Here is a 25,969-nt window from a genome sequence, read left to right as displayed (position 1 = left end):
GAATGCGACTCGCAAATAGGAAGGGGTGTTACCCTTCCTATTTGCGATTCGCATCGCAATCTAGAATTGCTTTGTGACCGCGAATGCGGTCACAAAGCAATTCGCAGTTAGCACCCATTTCAAATAGGTACTGACCCATTCGCAAAAGATAAGGGGTCCCCATGGGACCTGTTCCTCTTTGTGAATGGCTCTGAAAAAATTAAACAAAAACGTTTTATTTTTTTCGTGTGTATTGCAACTCGTTTTCCTTTAAGAAAAACGGGCTGCAATACAAAAAAAAAATGCTTTATTAAAAAGCAGTCACAGACATGGTGGCCTGCTGTCTCCAGCAGGCCACCATCCCTGTGAGTGCTGCGAATCGCAAGGGGGTCACAAATTGCGACCCACCTCATTAATATTAATGAGGTGAGTCTTTGCGACCTCCTTGTGATTCGCAGATGGTGTCAGGGACACCATCCTGCATCTGGGTTTGCGAATTGCAAATTGCGAGTCGCTCAGACTTGCAATTGCAAGTCGCAAACTCAGACTTACCTACATCTGGCCCTTAGTCTCAGCTGAATCAGGTGTCTTGACTTCTAGCCTAGAGACCACCTTAAAGCCATCACTGATAGGGGCATGACCGAACGTGGTGCCCGCCATCACTGCGGGGCTCGTGCCAGGCCTCACTGATGAAACACAATAGGACTGCAGTGCTCTGGAAGACACTTGTGTTCCCATGAAGAATGGTCGTGGACCGGGCTCCTGTGAGTGCAGACGGATGTGCATGCCATTGGTTAACCTGTGTAGTGGCATAGATGAGCAGGGATTGTTCCTTGTGATTACGAATTATAGGCTCCAGGCAATTAATGTATGACTTCTCAGTGGGTCTCCCTAAGTGTGAGGGATATGCCCAGAGCTGGAAACTGAGCGCTGTGTCTGCAAACTTAAGATGCAAATGACTGATAAGATTAAATGCATCGGTGTTGCCTGTTATCTTGTGCACGGGACACATTGTCTAGCAATTTGTCCTGGGCAGATCCTCGAGGGTAGATTTACATAAGGGTGAATATCTTTGCCTTGACAAAGACAAGCTAAAAGCAATGAAACTGAATGCACAAACTGAAAGCAAAAACAAAGTAAAAGTGAAGTTATGTTCTAGTCCAGATTCCTTGTAGATTTCAGGGACATCGCTGTTGTGCTCATTTTTCATGAAGGCAACTATTGTTAAGCTGTTTACAATTAAGTTACCGTTGTGGTCTCTCTGCAGTCCTACGAGTCACCTCATGTACCCATACAACCACCATCCCACAACAATATACCAACCATCACACATTCACACAGATGCCTAACAACTGCACAATTATTATCATACATCAACACACCCATCATCATACATTCAACCATTATGTACATACACACACCATCATATAGCCACACATCTACCATCATAAAACACTGCGTAAGCAACTACACAGACCAGCACACACACCATATACGATTACTGGTCCACATGCCCACCTTCACATGAAAAGGGCACCTGCCTTTTGTTGCCTTCTATTATATACCTCCATGCAACCAATAACATAGGCCCACACACTCACCAAGAGATACTGACACACACATCATCATACAACCATCCACATACGCCAATATACCCTCACACAACCACTATAAACATTCACACACTCGACATGTCGACCCACCCACCATCATATGGCCATACACCTGCCACATATATCCATGTACCCACCATAAAATGGCCACACAACTAACAACCTATGTCTCACATAACATACACAGTGTAAACTGTTCTATCACACACCAACACACGCAGACCGTCATTTATTTATTTATATAGTTTTATACAGCGCGGTCAGTGTCTAATTTGTAAAAGAATGAGTGCTGGTGTCCAAAGGTCTACTCAGAACATCAGGGATGGTGCAATTAAATATCAGTGCGTCCAGTACCAAGGCTTCGTAGCGTTGAATCCACCTCATGTCTCTTTCACTCACTACCAAACACTCCTTACACGCTTGTAGGCTCCTGCTTTCTCACTTTAAGACGTTTTTTACGTCTTTCTCGTTCTCCTTCTTTCTGTTTTGTTTGCTTCTTGTTCCCAGTAAATATCTGATGCAGGAAAACAAGTGACTGTCCCCCAAAATGAGTGTAGATGGCAAACACTGGCTCAAATGAAGTACTGGGCATGGACAGAACCCGATGGCGATGGAGCGCTATTCATCGAAGTTTGTTTTCCAAGTAGACTTTGTAGGTTGCTAAATTAAAAAAAGTTTTAGTCGAGTTTATCCATAGCATGTAATTCAAGAGGCATAACATTTACATCCATAAGACAGTGCAACAGTATTAACAGTTACAAAATAAACATTCTTATAGTGCCTATAGTAGCTATCAAGGAGATCATCTCTCCAAATGGTAGAACACCTTTGAAGAAAAACTATAATGTCTATACGCAGGGGCGGCTCCTTTGCTATGGCGAAGGAGCGTCGCCCCACTGGCTGAGCAAGAAGCAGAAAAATAAAACAACAGTCTACTATTGTTTTCTTTTTCTGCTTCTGGCACAACCAGCAGTGCAGGGAGGGGTGGGGCTAGTCCACAGTAGGTGGGAGGAGGGAGGAGGGAAGAGTGCACCTAAGTGCACATGTGTGTTTGGCTGACCGTCTGAGGCCAGCCAAACACACATGTGCACTTAGGTTTCTCCAGCCCGGCTATGCTTAACAGCTGGGCTGGAGAAACTGCACAGACCCCAGGGCTGTGTCTGAGCAGCAGTCCTAGCTGCTCAGCCCAATTCTGGCACTGCTTTCATGCTAAGTTTAGCATGAAAGCAGCACCAGGATTTCTGGAAAGCCTGTGCTGGGGTCCCAGCAGTGAAGTCTGGGACACCACAAGAGGAGCGACGAGCGAGGTGGCAGGGACGGAGGCAAGGTAAGTGTGTTTTATCTTTTATTTTTTTTTCTCCTCATCTCCGTTCCCCCCCACCCGTCCCCTTCAGTTAAGCAGCAGCCACCACTGTCCATACGTGGACGTGGTGGTGGGACAGCAGCTTTTTCAGTTCCCTTTTTAAATAACACAGAGGATTAAATGGTTCTGCTGTCCAGAGGAATGGAGTTGCATGCTCTGGCAGCGGTTCCAGAGAATGGTTAGTTTATTGGGTTTGATTTCTTCATGATCAGCATGTCAAGAAGATGGGCAGAGCACCTCAGCTTCAAAGCTTCCACCACACACCAACACATGCACACCCAGGTGAAATCTTTTCAGCAGTTTTTGAAAAATAAGTGTGACTAACAACCACAGTTAAAAGGACACAACTGATCAAAATAATGAGCACATCAGTCACGTCACTGGTGAGATCCTGTGATGTCATAAGTGATATCATCAATAATGTCATCAGTGATGTCATATGTGAGTACCCGGCCGGGTGGCGAGTTATGGTTTGAGTAATGCACCATAACGAATTATAAGGATTTTTCATTTATGTTATGAACTATAAACTCGATTTAACTATGTTTTTTGCAGTATATAAATTTTAATTATATATGGAAAAAGCCAACCGTATTAGTAAATACACTAGGGAACACTGAAATATGATGTTGGGTAACTCATGCCCATAGTACATTAGGACAAACACAAGATACAGTAGACCGCTGAGTGCAGGGAAATCACACCCAAGATAAGGTTGTGCTGCTCTCTCAGAAATCTTTGGCCATGAGATTAGGAGTGTTGAAGGTCAGCACTTGTAATAGAACTGCTTGAATGCAGTATAATGGCTGGTGCGATAGCTCACCAGGTTAAAGCAACTGCTTCAGAGACTGCGTGTAAAAGTGAGTCTGGGATACCACAAGCTTTTCTTCCTCTCAAGGTAGCTAAAATTAGATGTACAGTTAGGTGGTATCAATGTCTCTAGTCAGAAGTTTGAAACTTTGGTGCCGTAACACTACATTAAAGAACAGTTATTACAACTCAACTCTGCCTGGAAAATGCAATTTCTACTTTGAGATATTTCAAGCCAACAAGTAGGAAATGTTGGACAAATTGTCGTGCAGAGGGCAGCGAATCAACTACTGAGTTTATTAAAAAAAATACATGGCAACCACTGAAAGTATGGATCAAAAATGCAAACGGCATTTTTATATGTCCACAAACATATTGGGCCTGATTACAACTTTGGAGGACGGTGTTAATCTGTCCCAAATGTGACGGATATACCACCCGCCGTATTACGAGTCCATTATATCCTATGGAACTTGTAATACGGTGGGCAGGATATCCGTGACATTTGGGACGGATTAACACCGTCCTCCAAAGTTGTAATCAGGCCCATTGTTTCTAAAAAAAACCTAAGCTGTCAAATAAATGCGAGTAAGATAGATGAGAAGGTACAGTGCTTGCTGCTGAGATAGAGTTGTTTTCTGCAGATCACAGATTTGAACACAGGTAGAGGCTGGCCTGTAATCCATGCAAAATTGATAAAAAATAGTGCCATTGTGAACAATAATATCATTATGCATATCAATATTTAAGCTGTTTTTATTTCTTCATCTCGGTTTTATGTCAACTGCATGTCCCCATAAAGTGCAGGATTGTGGGTCAAGTTGCATGTATTCTGTTTGAAAATGATCAAGGGAGCATGCTTAACTGTAGTGTCCATCAGTGCACTTCGAGTACTCTCCGGATGTGGAGAAACGTTTAAATCACAGCCTAGATTTTCACTGGAAAAGTGTTCCTGTAAAGTGCCTTATTATTAGGGGCGAGCACAAAACGCTCCACCACCTTCTGTAATCTCTCTTTGGGCTTCTAACCACGCTCATGTCAGTCACTTTCATTGGTTCGTGGGCTTGCCTTTTAAAATCTGCTTGCTTTCATTTGTAAAAGGCATGCATACGTTATGCCTTTTCCGGTGTTTAGCCCACCTACACAGCACCAGTAGACTACTGAAAACATACGAGGCTCAGTGTTTTCAGCATGGTTTCCAGACTACTTTATCTTTTTATTTTGCAGGCAGTGCGATCGCGCTGGGCTTTACATAGCACAATAGTTTTTTCAGTTTTCAATTTCAGTGCGGTCACGCTGCATTTTACATAGCACGATCGCGCTGCATTTTTTTTCTTTTAATTTGTGTGGCAAGAAACGCCTGGTTCGGAGTTTACAAGCTAATAGCTATAACTCGAGCAAATGCGAGACCCATTGCATTGCAAAAGCTTGTTATTCTATTTACCATGACTGAAACTGAATGTTCAATGATTACTGAACACAGACAGTGACACAACAAACGCTCAATTTCATTTCAGAATGTATCTTTTTTTTCAAAATTGAAGAATCGCAAGTACTTGGTTACTGTATATGACAATGTAACCATTCATTAAAATAAAGCTGAACAAGCAATATTTAATGGCAAGCTGAAAATATGATTTCAACATGCCTGAATTGAATAAACTGTCCATAATCCTCTAGTTCTATAAATTATTAAAATGTAGCTGATCCTAGCTTAAATCACAAAATAATTAAGAGAAACAAATATGTTGCAGGGCAACGTATAAAGGCTGAAATACAGACACAGGCAGAGGCGGTCCCTTAGCTATGGAGGAGGAACGTCGCCCCACTGCTGAAAGGCAGCAAAAAGTAGAAAAATAAAATGATAATACAAGTATTTAATTTGCATCTTATTTTTTTCCAGGACTGTAGGACGGGGTGGGGCCAGCTTCCTCTGTGTCAGCAGGGGGGAGTGGTACTAGGTGCACTTAAAGCGTGCATGTCAGTTTGGCTGGCCATCGGAGGCCGGCCAAACTGACATGCGCACTTAGAACTCTCCACCCAAGCTTATTTTACAGCTGGGTGGAGACCAAGTACAGGATCACACTCCCTAAACTGAGCGGCATTTCAGCCAGCTCAGGCCAATCCCAGAGCTTCTCTCATGCTGGGTAACAGCATGAGAGAAGCGTCTGGAATGGTGGGGAGGGGAGCTACAAAAGAAGAACTGAGGCAGCGAGGAACACAGAGGCGGCATCCAGCAGCAGCAGGTAAGTGTTTTTTTTCTTTATTATTATCATTCCACGCCTTGCATGACCCCCCAAACCCTGTGCGCTGCCCCTCCGACCATTCCTGGCAGCAGCCGCCCACTGGACACGTTAGAAAAACTTGACGCATCCTATTCTCTTACCTTGAAGACATTCATCGTCCACACACTGGTTACAAACCTCTGTGGTTGGAAAGGATGAATACTGGGAAAGTGGAACTGATGCTGCTTAGGAGTGTTACCGTCCAACCCTAGTAAAGCTTAAAGAGGGGTTCATTTCAATAGTCCCTCCCTGTTCACAAGTAAGGACCTGTAATGCAAGGAAGGCTGCATCCTTTAGTTATATTATATGGGAATAAGCCCAGTGAAGAACACTGTAAGCCAGCAGGAGAACATTAATGCAAAACTAGCAGGCTAGAGAGGCAACAAAAAGCTTTTATCATAAAGCTGGATTAGTTAATGTTTCCTCTAAGGCACTGGGAAAATAATAAAAAAGTTAACTTTCACGGTCACCACAATGTACAATATGTGTCCAAGCCAGACAAGCCGTGTCTGACACATGAAGACGGTTTAGGCTCCTGCACTGTGAATTCTGAGTCTTATAGTTTATTATTTTCTGATTATAGGCATAAGCCTAACAGACACATATTAGAAAGTGTGCAGGATACAGGACAACGTGTCCTGCATGCCAAGAGGCTGCCTGATGACTTTGCAGCTGGTGTATACTGTATTTGAACTGTGAAGTTTTCACCCATCTCTAAACATTATTAGATATTCCTAAAATGATGGCACAATTCAAACTGTTAAGTGACTGCACAGAGTTTAAAATAGTAGGAGCCTTAGTCGTCAATATCCCTGTAAAATGGAAGACAGCTATTTTGGTAGAAAATGTGTGTGACTTGAAAGACAGGCCCTTGACCTTGCCTCACCTTAGACAGCGTTAAAAACTGTGTAACCTGATGGAAACCTCTGCAGCCTGAGATGTGTATGGTGGAAATCCTGATCTTACATAACTGAAGGTGCTTCTATACCTGGTAATGGAGGTTTAACGGCATGTGGGGGGTCTGCAGAAGCCACGTGAATGCCCGGTTCGCTTCGGGCCCGGGGAGCGGTTTCTGCCCAACCTTTAACCAACAACTTGAGTTCTACGCGTCCTTCTGGGTCCGCGGACAATATCTGCCCATCAGAATGGATAAAACGTTTGATTGGCTCACTTCCTGGCATGGGAACCACTATTGTAACAGCTCTGCAGAATCTGGCATTATACCGGCTCAATGAAAAAAACAGTTGTTTAAAAAAAAATTTAAAAAAAATTCTAAGAAGTCCACTCTAAATCCAAAAGATGCAAGTGATTATAGGCCCATTTAGTTATTCCATTTCTGGGTAAAATTTTGGAGAAATCGCTCTTCTCTCGATTGCTAAATCATTCGAGAGGAATAACATTCTGGAGAGAACTGGCAGTAGTGTCTGTCCCGGATATCCATCGCGGAATAGTTGATAAAGGTTGAGTTGGGTCATCACTTTTGCGCGATTGGCATTCAACACCACGGATCAGCCTACATTTTTCTCTAGGCCTTTAGATTGAGCTATAGGTGCTCCCTGGAATTAAACAAGCAGGTGGGGGGATCAATTCTACATGTAAGCCAATGACACCTGGCTGTTGGATAGTCTACGCCTCTGCGCCACCCTCCAATGTGTTGGTCAGTCAGCCGTGGCTGTGTCTCTTAGGAGGATGACCTCGAGCTTCATGAAACCTACCCTGGCAACATCTGAGCTCCTCCTTTGGCCTCAGAACACAATCAAGGCCAGCTGAAATTTTCAACAGGCCTAGTATAATGGGTTCTCAACCGCTTGGCAGCTTCAGTTACAACTGCGGCATCCACATCAATGAAAGTCTGTCACTAAAGTATACAAAACATGTTTTGGGTAACTCAGAATGTGTGGTTTTTGACCCGCACAAATTCTTCCAGGTTTTGCCAGGCAAACTTTGCGTGTGGCATGAAGAGTACAGTAGTCTCTCTAAAGGTTGTATTCTCCAATCAGGAATTTTGGGGCAATCAGAACGGGGTCCTAAGTGCGTTAATAGTAGCATATTTACAGCGCTATTAATAACAAAACTGAGACAAGAGGTGCTATATAAACAAGCATTGGCAAAGCCAACAGGTCTCTCTGTTGGCACCTATTGGCACAGCTAATGGAAAAGCGCCCCCCCAACATGGGGGGAGCGCGGCCCCTTAGGGGTCAGGGACGCCGGGGGCCGGACCCTCCGCACTAGTTGTGCGTGGGCTGGCCAGCTGCTTCCGCCTGCACGCCTCGCGAGTCGTGTAGGCGGAAGTAGCGCCTCGGGGAAGCAATGTTGGGCCGACGTTGGGGCCATTCCGGTTTGGACCGTCGTGTGCCAGCGAGGGGCTTGTAAGCGCTCCCCAGAAGGCTCGGCCTTCTTCTTCTCGGCGCGGCGGCCTGAGCTGTCAGGTTCTTGTTGACTCCTGGTGGACGCACTCGGCTTTGGTTGTTCGGCGGCAACTTATCAGGAGCACGTGTTCAGGACGACGGATTTGGAGAGTGGAGCCAGCAGCGAGGTCACTGGGAGCACAAGGAATCGGAGACCCGGGTGCGCTGGTTTTGTATTGCTGCGCGTAACCTGATCCCCGGAATTGAATAGATTGCAGAGGTGAGTGTGCACACGGTGGCTGGGCTCCGTTTTTAGGAGTTAGTTTATTCTCTGTGCGCGCTCTCACCTGCTAGGGCTAACCCCCCTTTTTTGGTAGTTGGTTTCTGGCAAGGGCGCTCGCCCCCCTAAGCTTTTATGTAAACAGTTACTATTACCGGCGCAAGGTACGAGCGGGTGGGGGGGGGTTCCTTTATTAGTTGAGGATCCTTACCCATTTAAAGCACAGCGAGGAGCCGCAAATTTCTTAAAGTGGGCTAATTTGCGAAGCTGGGCGTTTTTTATGCGAGTTAATGCAAAAAACAATGGAGTTATAATGAAATAAGAATTGTATTGGTAAACTGCATTTGGGAAACTGCACCAAACACTGATTGCTTGCTTGGCATGTACCTTATTTGAACAGTATATGTAATTTTATTAACCTTGTTTTTTCTCTTGTGCATCTGGGGACTTTACACTAATTTTGTGGGTATTGCGTTTTAAAAGCTTTGCCTTTTACTGTTGCTAGGGTGTTGTTTTAACACTAAGGGGGTCATTCCAAGTCTGGCGGGCGGCGGAGGCCGCCCGCCAGACTTCCCCCCTCCGAAATACCGCTCCGCGGTCAAAAGACCGCGGAGGGTATTCTAAGTTTTTCCCTGGGCTGGCGGGCGGTCACCAAAAGACCGCCCGCCAGCCCAGGGAAAAACTCCCTTCCCACGAGGATGCCGGCTCGTAATCGAGCCGGCGGAGTGGGAAGGTGCGACGGGTGCTGTTGCACCCGTCGCGTATTTCACTGTCTGCCAAGCAGACAGTGAAATACTTGTGGGGCCCTCTTACGGGGGCCCCTGCAGTGCCCATGCCAGTGGCATGGGCACTGCAGGGGCCCCCAGGGGCCCCGCGACCCCCCCCTACCGCCATCCGGTTCCCGGCGGGCGGACCGCCGGGAACTGGATGGCGGTAGGGGGGGGTCGGAATCCCCTCGGCGGCGCAGCTAGCTGCGCCGCCTTGGAGGATTCCAAAGGGCGGCGGTACACTGGCGGGAGACCGCCAGTGTTGCCGGTCCGACCGCGGCTTTACCGCCGCGGTCGGAATGCCCTTGGGAGCACCGCCGGCCTGTCGGCGGTGCTCCCGCGGTCCTCCAACCCAGCGGTCATTGACCGCCAGGGTTGGAATGAGGGCCTAAAAGTTATTTGAAGATTAATTTTCCAGCTTGTGAATTTCAATATCGTTTTACTAAGCTTTGCATTTCACTTTTTCTGTTGGTGTTGTATTAACACAAATTTATTTTCAGGTTAATTGCCTTGTTAACAGTGTGTTAGTGCCATCTTGGAACTATTTGAACCGGCACGAGGCTTTTGTTAATTGGTGTAGTGTGGGTGTGTACTTACTTGTTTGCGGTTTATTACCAGCCTCTTGCATTATGGCTTCTAATAGGGTTAGGGTGGGCAAGAAGAAGGGAAGCGATCCAGAGTTGGTGCAACTTTTTAAATTGGTCATAGCAAAATTGGGTGATGGGGACACAAATGGGGGGATGCCCCTTCAGAGGGAGAGGACTGTGGGGAGGGCCCCCTTCCCGTCCTCGGCGGACACATGTGGCCCCTAGCACAGCTTTTCCTCCAGTCAAGCGGAGGAATAAGAAGCAGGTCACAGCAGCCCAGCAACCCATGCCCTCGCATCCGGTGGGTACAGTTACCCCCCCCACCCCGTCCTATGGTTGGTTCAGTTACAGTTGGGACCCCTGTTCGTGCAACTGCTTCACCCTCTGAGAACATTCATGCACCTCGCTCAGGGGGGGTGACAGCTACATCAGGACCTACGTTAGGGGTAGAATCTAAGCTGGCCGATATAAGGCCTTCTCTAGCAGTCCTGGCAGCACCCCCTAAGGAGTTACCCGTCTAATCATCCCCCAAGCCTCAGGTGTTGGCACCAGCGGTGGGCACAGCCTCAGAGCAGGGGCAGGTCGCACTTGCCCTCACAGGAGCATCACAAGGCCCAACGACCCAAGTTTTGCTGGCGGTGTCACAGATGTTAACCAGTATTAATGCAACAGCCGCCCTCCCCCTACGACTCCTTGGGTTAGCGATTCATTGCAGAATTCGGTTCAAGAACTTAAGCGCCAGGTCGAGGCACTGGCGACAGCACGTAATGTTCCTTCTTTACAGGTGACGACTCCAAGCCCATGTGTCAGCCAGGCACCGGGCTCGCTGTCTCAGGCTACTCCGGTGGAAAGAGAGCAGGGTAAAGTTACCGAACAGGCAGCTAGTGCCATGAAAACACTTAAATCTGCTGAGGGGATGGGATTGGACACATTGCTATCTAGGCCAGGGAAGTTAGCCGCACATGTGGCTCCTGACATTAAAGAAAAAATATGGAAAGGTGAATTTGTGGATATTTTCAGCCTGATCAGTGCTAAGAGAAGAGATGTAGAACCAAAAGACAAGGCATCCCCAATGTTATGTAGCATGGCTAAAGAAACACAAAATTAACGAAAAGCAATAAATGAAATTGTGTAAGAAAGCTCTCCATGCAGGCACATGTGGGAAAGCTGTTTTTATTTTAAGCAGAGATGGCAAGAGTAGCACGAAGGGCAAGTATGGGTGGGGTGAGCAACAAGGAGGGCTGGGGTGAGGGGAGAAACACAGAGAGCGCAGGTGGGGGAAGAAAAACAGGGGATGGCGAAAGCCACCTGAAGGGCAGGGTGGGGAAGCAACATGTGGGAGAGAAGGAGGGGTGCAGAAGTGGGAAAGCAACACGGAGGGTGGGGTGGGGAGGAGAAGCAAATAGCAAGAGAGGAATGTGGAGCAGGGGAGAAGCACACAGGCTAGAAAGCAAGAGGGGAAGTACGAGGGTGAGTGCAACACAAGGGAGTACACATGAAAACTGCAGTACTTTAACAACACGCAGTGGAAGCATAGAAGCCAGCCAATCAAAAAAAAAATGGTGAAGAGACTATGCTCCATAGGAGGGACAAAGACAAGATGGACAAACTGGGACACAAATTAGAAGCAGGCAAATTAAAGTGACAGGAAAGCCAACCAATGGGCAGACTCCAAGCTCCTGTATGTTCTTGGTGAGCTCCCAGGATGACTTTCACAGCCAGATAGCATTGCTGTTTGGTAAGCCTGACCTAAAAACAAGGACGCATGACTTGAATGACTGTCAACCAAAGACGAACATCACTCAAAGACGTTCAGCAATCACAGAAGCATTCCGCCCTGTTCCACGGAACGTTGTTTTAAATTGCAGGGACTTTACGCAACGGTATGTGCTTGCTAATAATGTCTCACAAGTCTCGACGCCATGGAGTTCAACCAGAACAACAAATCGTTTTTCTTGTCAGACGTGTTATCTAATGGACGGTCTCTGCATCTTGGCAGCTTCCTTTGGCTAACATTAGCCTTGCGGTTCAGAGGAAGTTATTGCACCGAAACATTGCACGTTACCTTTATATCACATCTTAGGGGTGCATTGTTATTAAAGTCCAGTGCAAAGTGTGTCATCAGCAAAAGATGCAGAAACGTACGGAAAAACGAAACCTTCTATTCCAGTCTGTCTCAGTCGTTGCAACGTCATGGAAGGCTTGCCAAATATTGTGCATTTTTTAAAAGGACCAACATACGCAGCTCGTGCAAGCGCAACGGTGATTAATTATTCGTAAATTATAAAACGTACAAATATGTGCAAACTACTGTAAAAATATTTCTATCTGCTCATATTTCAAACCAGTTTTCAGATATGATATACAGGTCGTGTCGCTCGCTCCATTAAGGTAGCTGCAATAATCGAATTATTAATATTAATAATCGTGTGTTGTAATATTTGTGTTTAATATTGCGCTTATTAATGTAAGTTTAAACTATCGGAGGAGCAGCTTCTCGTGTGTGAGGCAAATTCAGCTTTGTATCCTTCTTGGGTTGATTAACTGAGGAATCTGTTATAGTGCTGAGAAGCTAAGACTGTGGAAGCAAACGCTATGCAAAAAGTTAACTTCTAAATGAATAATGTTAATAAGTATAAAAATGCACATTATTATTTTTGCCTATTTTGATGAGCGGGTTTTCCACACCTGGCTGCCTGCAGCAGCACTCCTCATCTTCTGCATGGATACAGGACAGGCAGCTGCAGAGCTGTCAGGTTGCTGATGCCTGCACTGGCAGAGATTGCATCAGCACTAACATCACTGCGGAGCGGAGGCACAGGCAGCTGCGGTCTCTGCAGCAGCACAGAGCAGGCAGAAAAGAATAAATGTTGCTGCTTACTCACATGGGCCCCTGTCGTTGTCAGGCGCTGTGTTCTTCTCTGTCACAGTGCAGGGAGCTCGGGCCTCATCCCCTGTGCCGACCGGAGGAGTTTTCACCGTCTCTGCCTTAAGTGCATGTTACAAATGGTCCTGTGCACACTGCTGAACCAGCTCTAATCCCCAGCAGCCGGCTTCATGGCAGAGCTTTTAAAGGAGGACCATCCCACCTTAAGAGCGGCTCGGACGTCAGTGGTTCGATCGCGAGGAGAGGGGCGGGGCGTCGGCGAGTGACGTCAGCGGGCGGCCCTGTCACTTACGGAGTACAGTAGCCTGTCAGCGGCCAGAGGGGGCGGGATCACCCCTGCAGCTGTGCAGCCCCTGGAGCACAGGCTCCTGCAAGAAGCGCGCTCACAGCCCCTTCCACAGGCAGCGTTTCAAAGTGAGGCCTTTTGGGCAAAAATGACAGGATTTTAATGCCCAATGCCAAAGCACATAATTCTTCTGAGTGTTTCTTATGCTTTTAAAATAGCTTCGTTCATTATTTGTCTAAAATGTATTGTCTCTGGATTGCATACGTGCGCATATAACTTGACCTTTGGTTAAAATGCAGCTATAGTCTGTACGTGAGCGGGATGTCGGATGGACATGAGGGTAGACAGCGAACTGCAAGGTTAAGGCCTGAGGGGAGGGAGGGATGGAAGGGCGGAGGGCAGAGGAGTTAAAGGCGAGAGAGAAGGGCTCAGGAGAGAAAAGAAGAGCTGAGTGGCTGAAGAGGGAAGTGGATCAAAAGCATGCTAGAGGAGAGTAATAAATGGGCCAGGGACTGAACTGATTGACGAGGAGAAGAGGTGCGTGGACAAAATGGGGGACTGTACAACTGTGTGGAGAAAAAAGAGGGATAGGAGCTGAGAGAAGTTTTAGATCTGACCGGAGAATGAGAGGTTGTCGGGAAGAGAAGGAAAGGCTGGGGTCGCAGTTAAAGTCCATTAAAAACAAGCATTTGCAATGCAATGGGTCTCACATTTCCTTGAGTTACAGCTATTGACGTTGTAAATTCATAACTGGACTTTTTTTGCCACATTAATTGGTCTTTTCCTGCCACATAATTCCAGTGGCCCTGCATATAAGTAAAGCTCTTCCATTTACCTTCTTCCCCTATCTGCAGCCAAAAATTAAAATGTTGCCATTTAGCATCCTAATTTAAATCTGCCATGCTACTTCCAATAGAATACCACTTTCACCAGCCAACCATCACTGTTGCTGTCTGGCTAATACAATTCCCAAAACAAGACAGCCACGGAAGAGTAACAAGATAAATAAACTAGAAGGGCCACCCAAACATATCAAAAGTGTTCAAACAGTCATAGTGTAATAAGGATGTTAAGTTGGCCTGAATCATAGTCATGACTGCAATAACGAGAGATTAATAAAACATATACAATTATCACATACACCCAAAAAATACTTTATCAGAAATACATGTTTGGCATTAGACTATAATGCTCAGAACAGCACCCAGAGGAGACTACGATGAAAATAGCATTTGTAAGAAACATGGTTCTGTTACCATATAGTTAGCCCCTAGAGGGCATAATCACATGAAAAGAAAATGACTGAAAGTACTGCAGTGTAACCATATATTTAACCCCTAGAGGGCATAGTGCATTACACATTTTCAGTCAGCTGTAAAACAAAGGTTCCAGCCATGACACTGAATGGAGGGAGGGGTTATTATTTTGGGGTCCCCACTACCTAGTATGGGGGCGCAGAGATGATCTAGACAGAAAGAGGAGGTTGTGGTGAACATTTTGAAGGTAGTCCCATTGTCTATCCTAGGACCACAGTCTGAGTTATGAGCAAAAATGGTTTGTAAAAGAATAACCTGCAAAGCATTATGGGACGATTTAGTGCAGCAAATACTGTAGTATGTTGACTTTAATGCTCGGAAAAGCCCCCAGAGAACACCACAAGAACATTATCATTTGTAAGAAACATCGTCACGTAACTATATATTTATCCCCTAGAAGGCATTATCACATGAAAATAGAATGGCACAAAGTAATGTAGTACAACCAAATATTTGGCCCCTAGAGGACAAGTGCCTTACACATTTTCAGGCCTAGCAGGCCTACTGTAATAAGGTCATTAGAACACCAACTACTCCAAGTTGTAAAACAAAAGTTCCAGCCACAAGAGAGCGCAAAAAGAGACTGAATGGTGGGAGGGGTTATTATTCTGGGGTCCCCACTAACCTAGTGTGGGGACCCAGAGATGACCTAACCAGAAAGAGTCACAAACAGTTAGGAGCGCACCTGCCTGACATCCCAGCAATTAATCTGCCCCATTGCATCATGGTAGATGTAGTATCTTCAAAAAACGAACTCCATTAATTTTTAAATATTTCACCTTTAAGTAGGTACAGCCTTTACTGTGCATCTCTGGACACATGTGTTTCTGGGTTAGTCCCTTCTTCAGCAGAGAACATATTTGCGGGGTGCTGGGAATGCTGCCATAAATCACCCGGTTTCAGTACCTCTTCCCTGGCCTGCTGGTGCCTGCTCCAGAGCTCGTCAGCCCAATGGCTCAAGGGAGCCTTTAAAGTCACAAACAGTTAGGAGCGCACCTGCCTGACATCCCAGCAATTAATCTGCCCCATTGCATCATGGTAGATGTAGTATCTTCAAAAAACGAACTCCATTAATTTTTAAATATTTCACCTTTAAGTAGGTACAGCCTTTACTGTGCATCTCTGGACACATGTGTTTCTGGGTTAGTCCCTTCTTCAGCAGAGAACATATTTGCGGGGTGCTGGGAATGCTGCCATAAATCACCCGGTTTCAGTACCTCTTCCCTGGCCTGCTGGTGCCTGCTCCAGAGCTCGTCAGCCCAATGGCTCAAGGGAGCCTTTAAAGTCACAAACAGTTAGGAGCGCACCTGCCTGACATCCCAGCAATTAATCTGCCCCATTGCATCATGGTAGATGTAGTATCTTCAAAAAACGAACTCCATTAATTTTTAAATATTTCACCTTTAAGTAGGTACAGCCTTTACTGTGCATCTCTGGACACATGTGTTTCTGGGTTAGTCCCTTCTTCAGCAGAGAACATATTTGCGGGGTGCTGGGAATGCTGCCATAAATCACCCGGTTTCAGTACCTCTTCCCTGGCCTGCTGGTGCCTGCTCCAGAGCTCGTCAGCCCAATGGCTCAAGGGAGCCTTTAAAGTCACAAACAGTTAGGAGCGCACCTGCCTGACATCCCAGCAATTAATCTGCCCCATTGCATCATGGTAGATGTAGTATCTTCAAAAAACGAACTCCATTAATTTTTAAATATTTCACCTTTAAGTAGGTACAGCCTTTAGTGTGCATCTCTGGACACATGTGTTTCTGGGTTAGTCCCTTCTTCAGCAGAGAACATATTTGCGGGGTGCTGGGAATGCTGCCATAAATCACCCGGTTTCAGTACCTCTTCCCTGGCCTGCTGGTGCCTGCTCCAGAGCTCGTCAGCCCAATGGCTCAAGGGAGCCTTTAAAGTCACAAACAGTTAGGAGCGCACCTGCCTGACATCCCAGCAATTAATCTGCCCCATTGCATCATGGTAGATGTAGTATCTTCAAAAAACGAACTCCATTAATTTTTAAATATTTCACCTTTAAGTAGGTACAGCCTTTACTGTGCATCTCTGGACACATGTGTTTCTGGGTTAGTCCCTTCTTCAGCAGAGAACATATTTGCGGGGTGCTGGGAATGCTGCCATAAATCACCCGGTTTCAGTACCTCTTCCCTGGCCTGCTGGTGCCTGCTCCAGAGCTCGTCAGCCCAATGGCTCAAGGGAGCCTTTAAAGTCACAAACAGTTAGGAGCGCACCTGCCTGACATCCCAGCAATTAATCTGCCCCATTGCATCATGGTAGATGTAGTATCTTCAAAAAACGAACTCCATTAATTTTTAAATATTTCACCTTTAAGTAGGTACAGCCTTTACTGTGCATCTCTGGACACATGTGTTTCTGGGTTAGTCCCTTCTTCAGCAGAGAACATATTTGCGGGGTGCTGGGAATGCTGCCATAAATCACCCGGTTTCAGTACCTCTTCCCTGGCCTGCTGGTGCCTGCTCCAGAGCTCGTCAGCCCAATGGCTCAAGGGAGCCTTTAAAGTCACAAACAGTTAGGAGCGCACCTGCCTGACATCCCAACAATTAATCTGCCCCATTGCATCATGGTAGATGTAGTATCTTCAAAAAACGAACTCCATTAATTTTTAAATATTTCACCTTTAAGTAGGTACAGCCTTTACTGTGCATCTCTGGACACATGTGTTTCTGGGTTAGTCCCTTCTTCAGCAGAGAACATATTTGCGGGGTGCTGGGAATGCTGCCATAAATCACCCGGTTTCAGTACCTCTTCCCTGGCCTGCTGGTGCCTGCTCCAGAGCTCGTCAGCCCAATGGCTCAAGGGAGCCTTTAAAGTCACAAACAGTTAGGAGCGCACCTGCCTGACATCCCAGCAATTAATCTGCCCCATTGCATCATGGTAGATGTAGTATCTTCAAAAAACGAACTCCATTAATTTTTAAATATTTCACCTTTAAGTAGGTACAGCCTTTACTGTGCATCTCTGGACACATGTGTTTCTGGGTTAGTCCCTTCTTCAGCAGAGAACATATTTGCGGGGTGCTGGGAATGCTGCCATAAATCACCCGGTTTCAGTACCTCTTCCCTGGCCTGCTGGTGCCTGCTCCAGAGCTCGTCAGCCCAATGGCTCAAGGGAGCCTTTAAAGTCACAAACAGTTAGGAGCGCACCTGCCTGACATCCCAGCAATTAATCTGCCCCATTGCATCATGGTAGATGTAGTATCTTCAAAAAACGATCTCCATTAATTTTTAAATATTTCACCTTTAAGTAGGTACAGCCTTTACTGTGCATCTCTGGACACATGTGTTTCTGGGTTAGTCCCTTCTTCAGCAGAGAACATATTTGCGGGGTGCTGGGAATGCTGCCATAAATCACCCGGTTTCAGTACCTCTTCCCTGGCCTGCTGGTGCCTGCTCCAGAGCTCGTCAGCCCAATGGCTCAAGGGAGCCTTTAAAGTCACAAACAGTTAGGAGCGCACCTGCCTGACATCCCAGCAATTAATCTGCCCCATTGCATCATGGTAGATGTAGTATCTTCAAAAAACGAACTCCATTAATTTTTAAATATTTCACCTTTAAGTAGGTACAGCCTTTACTGTGCATCTCTGGACACATGTGTTTCTGGGTTAGTCCCTTCTTCAGCAGAGAACATATTTGCGGGGTGCTGGGAATGCTGCCATAAATCACCCGGTTTCAGTACCTCTTCCCTGGCCTGCTGGTGCCTGCTCCAGAGCTCGTCAGCCCAATGGCTCAAGGGAGCCTTTAAAGTCACAAACAGTTAGGAGCGCACCTGCCTGACATCCCAGCAATTAATCTGCCCCATTGCATCATGGTAGATGTAGTATCTTCAAAAAACGAACTCCATTAATTTTTAAATATTTCACCTTTAAGTAGGTACAGCCTTTACTGTGCATCTCTGGACACATGTGTTTCTGGGTTAGTCCCTTCTTCAGCAGAGAACATATTTGCGGGGTGCTGGGAATGCTGCCATAAATCACCCGGTTTCAGTACCTCTTCCCTGGCCTGCTGGTGCCTGCTCCAGAGCTCGTCAGCCCAATGGCTCAAGGGAGCCTTTAAAGTCACAAACAGTTAGGAGCGCACCTGCCTGACATCCCAGCAATTAATCTGCCCCATTGCATCATGGTAGATGTAGTATCTTCAAAAAACGAACTCCATTAATTTTTAAATATTTCACCTTTAAGTAGGTACAGCCTTTACTGTGCATCTCTGGACACATGTGTTTCTGGGTTAGTCCCTTCTTCAGCAGAGAACATATTTGCGGGGTGCTGGGAATGCTGCCATAAATCACCCGGTTTCAGTACCTCTTCCCTGGCCTGCTGGTGCCTGCTCCAGAGCTCGTCAGCCCAATGGCTCAAGGGAGCCTTTAAAGTCACAAACAGTTAGGAGCGCACCTGCCTGACATCCCAGCAATTAATCTGCCCCATTGCATCATGGTAGATGTAGTATCTTCAAAAAACGAACTCCATTAATTTTTAAATATTTCACCTTTAAGTAGGTACAGCCTTTACTGTGCATCTCTGGACACATGTGTTTCTGGGTTAGTCCCTTCTTCAGCAGAGAACATATTTGCGGGGTGCTGGGAATGCTGCCATAAATCACCCGGTTTCAGTACCTCTTCCCTGGCCTGCTGGTGCCTGCTCCAGAGCTCGTCAGCCCAATGGCTCAAGGGAGCCTTTAAAGTCACAAACAGTTAGGAGCGCACCTGCCTGACATCCCAGCAATTAATCTGCCCCATTGCATCATGGTAGATGTAGTATCTTCAATAAACGAACTCCATTAATTTTTAAATATTTCACCTTTAAGTAGGTACAGCCTTTACTGTGCATCTCTGGACACATGTGTTTCTGGGTTAGTCCCTTCTTCAGCAGAGAACATATTTGCGGGGTGCTGGGAATGCTGCCATAAATCACCCGGTTTCAGTACCTCTTCCCTGGCCTGCTGGTGCCTGCTCCAGAGCTCGTCAGCCCAATGGCTCAAGGGAGCCTTTAAAGTCACAAACAGTTAGGAGCGCACCTGCCTGACATCCCAGCAATTAATCTGCCCCATTGCATCATGGTAGATGTAGTATCTTCAAAAAACGAACTCCATTAATTTTTAAATATTTCACCTTTAAGTAGGTACAGCCTTTACTGTGCATCTCTGGACACATGTGTTTCTGGGTTAGTCCCTTCTTCAGCAGAGAACATATTTGCGGGGTGCTGGGAATGCTGCCATAAATCACCCGGTTTCAGTACCTCTTCCCTGGCCTGCTGGTGCCTGCTCCAGAGCTCGTCAGCCCAATGGCTCAAGGGAGCCTTTAAAGTCACAAACAGTTAGGAGCGCACCTGCCTGACATCCCAGCAATTAATCTGCCCCATTGCATCATGGTAGATGTAGTATCTTCAAAAAACGAACTCCATTAATTTTTAAATATTTCACCTTTAAGTAGGTACAGCCTTTACTGTGCATCTCTGGACACATGTGTTTCTGGGTTAGTCCCTTCTTCAGCAGAGAACATATTTGCGGGGTGCTGGGAATGCTGCCATAAATCACCCGGTTTCAGTACCTCTTCCCTGGCCTGCTGGTGCCTGCTCCAGAGCTCGTCAGCCCAATGGCTCAAGGGAGCCTTTAAAGTCACAAACAGTTAGGAGCGCACCTGCCTGACATCCCAGCAATTAATCTGCCCCATTGCATCATGGTAGATGTAGTATCTTCAAAAAACGAACTCCATTAATTTTTAAATATTTCACCTTTAAGTAGGTACAGCCTTTACTGTGCATCTCTGGACACATGTGTTTCTGGGTTAGTCCCTTCTTCAGCAGAGAACATATTTGCGGGGTGCTGGGAATGCTGCCATAAATCACCCGGTTTCAGTACCTCTTCCCTGGCCTGCTGGTGCCTGCTCCAGAGCTCGTCAGCCCAATGGCTCAAGGGAGCCTTTAAAGTCACAAACAGTTAGGAGCGCACCTGCCTGACATCCCAGCAATTAATCTGCCCCATTGCATCATGGTAGATGTAGTATCTTCAAAAAACGAACTCCATTAATTTTTAAATATTTCACCTTTAAGTAGGTACAGCCTTTACTGTGCATCTCTGGACACATGTGTTTCTGGGTTAGTCCCTTCTTCAGCAGAGAACATATTTGCGGGGTGCTGGGAATGCTGCCATAAATCACCCGGTTTCAGTACCTCTTCCCTGGCCTGCTGGTGCCTGCTCCAGAGCTCGTCAGCCCAATGGCTCAAGGGAGCCTTTAAAGGTGATGCACCTGTTCGCCTACTGAGTGGTACAAAAACCTGTGAAGACGTTCGGCGGCACTTCAAGCAACCCCTTCAGATATATTTTCTCTCTGCTGATGACGGCCGAAAGCCAGAAACACGTGTCCAGAGATACGGCACTTGCTGCACCTACTTAAGGTGAAAGACTTTTTGAAAAATGTCTCTATCTTTAAATCAAATGACTGCATTTACCATGATGCATAGGGGCTATTTTATGCTGGAGTGTGAGGCAGTGTGCTCCCCTTTTTTTGTGTGTCTAATTGACGGCTCCCGTGAGCCTACGAGCTGACGAGCTCTGGTGATGCACCTGTTCGCCTACTGAGTGGTACAAAAACCTGTGAAGACGTTCAGCGGCACTTCAAGCAACCCCTTCAGATATATTTTCTCTCTGCTGATGACGGCCGAAAGCCAGAAACACGTGTCCAGAGATACGGCACTTGCTGCACCTACTTAAGGTGAAAGACTTTTTGAAAAATGTCTCTATCTTTAAATCAAATGACTGCATTTACCATGATGCATAGGGGCTATTTTATGCTGGAGTGTGAGGCAGTGTGCTCCCCTTTTTTTGTGTGTCTAATTGACGGCTCCCGTGAGCCTACGAGCTGACGAGCTCTGGTGATGCACCTGTTCGCCTACTGAGTGGTACAAAAACCTGTGAAGACGTTCGGCGGCACTTCAAGCAACCCCTTCAGATATATTTTCTCTCTGCTGATGACGGCCGAAAGCCAGAAACACGTGTCCAGAGATACGGCACTTGCTGCACCTACTTAAGGTGAAAGACTTTTTGAAAAATGTCTCTATCTTTAAATCAAATGACTGCATTTACCATGATGCATAGGGGCTATTTTATGCTGGAGTGTGAGGCAGTGTGCTCCCCTTTTTTTGTGTGTCTAATTGACGGCTCCCGTGAGCCTACGAGCTGACGAGCTCTGGTGATGCACCTGTTCGCCTACTGAGTGGTACAAAAACCTGTGAAGACGTTCGGCGGCACTTCAAGCAACCCCTTCAGATATATTTTCTCTCTGCTGATGACGGCCGAAAGCCAGAAACACGTGTCCAGAGATACGGCACTTGCTGCACCTACTTAAGGTGAAAGACTTTTTGAAAAATGTCTCTATCTTTAAATCAAATGACTGCATTTACCATGATGCATAGGGGCTATTTTATGCTGGAGTGTGAGGCAGTGTGCTCCCCTTTTTTTGTGTGTCTAACCAGAAAGAGTGTGTCATGCGGAATGTTTTGGTGGTGGTCCCATTGTCTTAGGACCACCACAGGGTGAGTTATGGGCAAAAATGTTTTGAAAAGAATGCTTGCAAAACATTATGGGTTGAAGAGAGCTATGTTGCAGATTTCTGTGTTTTTTAGTAAAACATTTATCAATTATAAGTGTTTTTGGGAAAGATATAGAGCGTGAAGGGGAGAGCCAAAAAATGAGACTGATTAGGTAAGTGTGAACAATGTGACCAGCGCTCTAATACTGCCAATGGAGTTTGTGCTGTTGGAGCTGTGAGCGCTGTGAGCTCTGTGAGTGCCATGGCTGCAATGGAGCAGGAAGGGGAGAGACAAAATCAAAAAGTAGTTCGCCCTCTGCAAGTATATTGGCAATCGTGCAATAATCCATGTAACAGGATCAGTCTGCAAGGAGGTAACAAAACAGCCCCAAGGCGGGACAAATGTAAATCAATTACTGATGACATCAAGGGATTTTTGAAAGGCAAGTCCACAAACAAGTGAAAGTGATGGGCGTGAGGTGGGCGTGGTTAAAAGCCCACAATACTTATAACAGGTCAAAGGGCATGCACGCTCAACCTAAAAAGAAAAGTATGAGACCTGTGATCCTAAGTTCAATGTGGGCAAGGTGGTGGGATCAAACGCATGGATAAAAACTAAAAATTGTCCTTTACATATTTTGTAGGTATTTCACTTTCAGGTAATTGCATGTAAAATAACGCACATCTTAAATGAACAAGCACTGGCAAAGCCAGTAGGTTTTGCCTATGCAAGATCTATTGGCTTTGTCAGTGTTTTTTTTAGAGATGTAGCACAGCAGCATGGACTGCTCTACAATATGGCTTAAAGTAAAGAAAAAAAAGAGCTATGACATAGCCAGCGTTAACCACATCATATCACTTTTTATTCTTTAAGCCTTGTTGCAGCGCGGGCTGCTATGCAACATGGCTTAAAGTAAAAGAAAAAAAAGTACTATGACGCAGCCAGTGCTGACCACGTAATAGTGCTGTTTTTTTCTTTAAGCCATGTTGCACAGCAGCACATGCACTCTTCTAGGGTGCACTTCAATAAGTTAAAAAAGCAGTACCTGCAGGAGCCAGTGACCAGTGGAAGGACACTATTGTAGTAGGATACACAGTCAGGATTCATATCCATTCTAGGAAGGTATCACAGGTACAACAAAAATGTCTCAAGTGTGTGAAGGTGATGCAGGAATCAAATTTGGGAAAATGACCAAATGAGAGAAAAAGGAGAAATTAAAACACCCGTAATGGTGTCAGATATAGGCTGGTAGTGTACACCAAATCACTGTATGGCACTTGTTAGACCTGGCAGCTTTTTGGCGTGTCTCCCCTGTCTTTTTGTCTTCTGAGCTCCTGTTTTTATGATATACTGGACTCTGTTTTTGCTGGTTTATTTTCTCTGCACACTTTACCACTGCTAATCAGTGCTGAAGTGCAAGTGCTCCCTATATAAATTGGACTGTCGATTGGTTTTTCCATGATTGGCATATTTGATTTACTGGTAAGTCCCTAGGGCCTGTAAATCAAATGCTACTAGTGGGCCTGCAGCACTGATTGTTTCCACCCACACGAGTAGCCCTGTAAACATGTCTAAGACCTGCCACTGCAGTGTCTGTGTGTGCAGTCTTGCCCTGCCATTTCGACCTAGCAAGTGTACCCACTTGCAGGCCCAAACCTTCCTTTTTATACATGTAAGGCACCCCTAAGGTAGGGCTTAGGTAGCCCCACGGGCAGGGTGCAGCGTATGCTAAAGGTGGGACATGTACTGATGTGTTTTATATGTCCTAACAGTGAAATGCTGCCAAATTAGTTTTTCACTCTGCAAGGCCTATCTCTCTCATAGGGTAACGTGGGGGCTGCCTTTAAATATTTTTTACATGTAGATTCCCTTTGAGAGCAGATAAAAATGTGGAGTTTGGGGTCTCTGAACTCACAATTTAAAAATACACCTTTTTGGTAAAGTTGGTTTTTAAATTGTTTGTTTGAAAATGCCACTTTTTGAAACTGGGCATTTTCTGACTTTAACCATTCTGTGTCTCTGCCTGCTTGTATATTCCATGTCTGGGTCAGACTGACAATTGGGCTGTTGTGAATTCCCTCTAGACAGTGACACAAAGGGAGATGGGGTGTAGCCTGCATATCCCAATGAGTCATCTGGGCTAGAGGGGAGGGAGGAGTGGTCACTTACACCTGAAAGGGCTGTGCCTGCCCTCACACAATGCAGTCTTCAACCCCCTTGACTATGTCTGGGGCCAGGCCTCGGCAAGGCAGGATCTTGTGAACAACAGACACTTTCCTTTGAAGTTTGCTTACTTCAAAGTCAGAAAGAGGCATAAGTAGTCGTTCCAAAACCCCTGACTTTTAGAATTTTTCTGGATCAAGAAGAACCTCTGCCAAGGAGAAGAGCTGAAGAGCTGGAGGAGGAGTACTGCCCCTTTGCTGTGTTGCTTGCTGTGTTGGCCTGCAGTTGCTGCTTCTGCCTTAAAAGAGAGCAAAGGGTGAACTTTGCTGTGTATCCTGCTTGAGAGAGTTCTCCAAGGGCTTGGAGTAGAGCCTGCCTCCTGCTGGACGTCTCAGGGACACCAAAGTCTTCCGTTTCATCTGCCTACAGCACTGGGAACTATGTTTTGTTCTGTTCAGGAAGAAAAACCACAGCCATGCTGCTAACAACACTGCTGGCCTGCACAGTGACTTGTCGACAGCGCTCGGAGCTGCACCGCCCCGCTTTGCATCGCAACCCTGGTCTTACCAACGGCGCCATCTGACGCCGCCACCGAGCCGCTGCTTGCACCGTGTCCTGTGGGCCCCGCACTCCGGCATCACCTTGTTCACACCGCAGCCTGGGCACACCGATGATGCCGATCCTGCTGACACCGGCGCCGCGACCTGCACCGTGGCCAGTGGACAACGCCTGTGAGGTACACAAAGCACTGTCCCATCCCGCACCGCAGCCCAGGCCCACCAACACCAGCACCATTGACTCCAGTGTTGCCAACTAACGTCCCTGTCTGCACTGTGACCCGTGGATGCTGCACGGAGTCCGTCCATTACTGCAGTACCGACTTGGGTCTACCGATGAAAGTGCTTCAGCAACAACGACGCTGCTGCCTGCACCGTGACCTGGTGATACTGCACATCGCACCACCTTGCTTCACACTGCAGCCCTGGTCTCACCGACGCCGCTGGACAACGTCACCGAGCCGCTGCCTGCATCGTGACCTGTGGGCACCGCACGTCGCATTATCCCGCTTTGCCCCGCATCCCTGACGCCATCCACGGTGGTGCTCCTGACTTCATCAGCCCGGAGTTTGATCTGCAAAGTCAAGGGACCGACGACCCCCACATCGACCTCCAGAACCGACGCCCGTGATGCCAGCGACGCCGCTCTCTAGATCTCATCGCGAGGATCACGACGCTCTATATTTCCAAGGTACTGTTTCCATGTCTTCCCAACACCGTAGCTGGCCCGCAACGGCGTGGCCGGCCTGAACTGTTGGATTTGTTGTTCACCATGCATGATGGCACCAGGTGGAGCTATTGACTTCAAGGAACTGTATTTTTAAGTTAATTCTTTAAAAGTTCATATCTTTATTATTATATATTGGATTTTTCTAATTTTGGTCTGGTTTTATATAGATAAATATCTTTCTAAAACTGGTGTGGTCTCCTTTTGTAGTGTTTTCACTGTGCTACTGTGTGTTATCTGCACCATCCTCGTCACTAAAAGAGCTGCAAACACGATAATGTACATATAAATCTTCTTTAATGTGAGATTAGATCCACACATCCAACCCTGGCAGATCTCAGGGAAGACTGAGTCCACCTCATCTGGTTCGGATGAGGATGAGAATAGTGATGAAGACGATGTTTTTACAAGGGCCTTGGAAGCATTGGAGGAACATTTTGGTCGCAGTT

At 46.4% G+C, this 25,969-nt stretch overlaps 1 protein-coding gene across 4 annotated transcripts in view; it reads right to left on the bottom strand.

Annotated features, from left to right (window-relative positions):
* The window catches only part of PSPH (phosphoserine phosphatase), a 172,038-nt gene that overhangs the window by 84,259 nt on the left and 61,810 nt on the right, over positions 1-25,969 (bottom strand). Inside the window, exon 1 of one of the 4 annotated variants that reach the window (XM_069226941.1) lies at positions 12,918-13,119. The exons of 1 other annotated variant lie outside the window; for it this stretch is intronic. In XM_069226941.1, coding sequence (XP_069083042.1) covers positions 12,918-12,919 — 2 coding nt within the window. In that variant the 5' untranslated portion in view covers positions 12,920-13,119. Of the gene's footprint in view, positions 1-12,917; positions 13,120-25,969 lie in introns of those variants that run through there. 2 more of the 4 variants (XM_069226938.1, XM_069226937.1) reach the window with 2 other exon arrangements.

This window comes from Pleurodeles waltl, chromosome 3_2, assembly GCF_031143425.1.
Source record: "Pleurodeles waltl isolate 20211129_DDA chromosome 3_2, aPleWal1.hap1.20221129, whole genome shotgun sequence".
Classification (NCBI taxonomy): domain Eukaryota; kingdom Metazoa; phylum Chordata; class Amphibia; order Caudata; family Salamandridae; genus Pleurodeles; species Pleurodeles waltl.
This window is presented reverse-complemented; position numbering and strand designations above follow the sequence as displayed.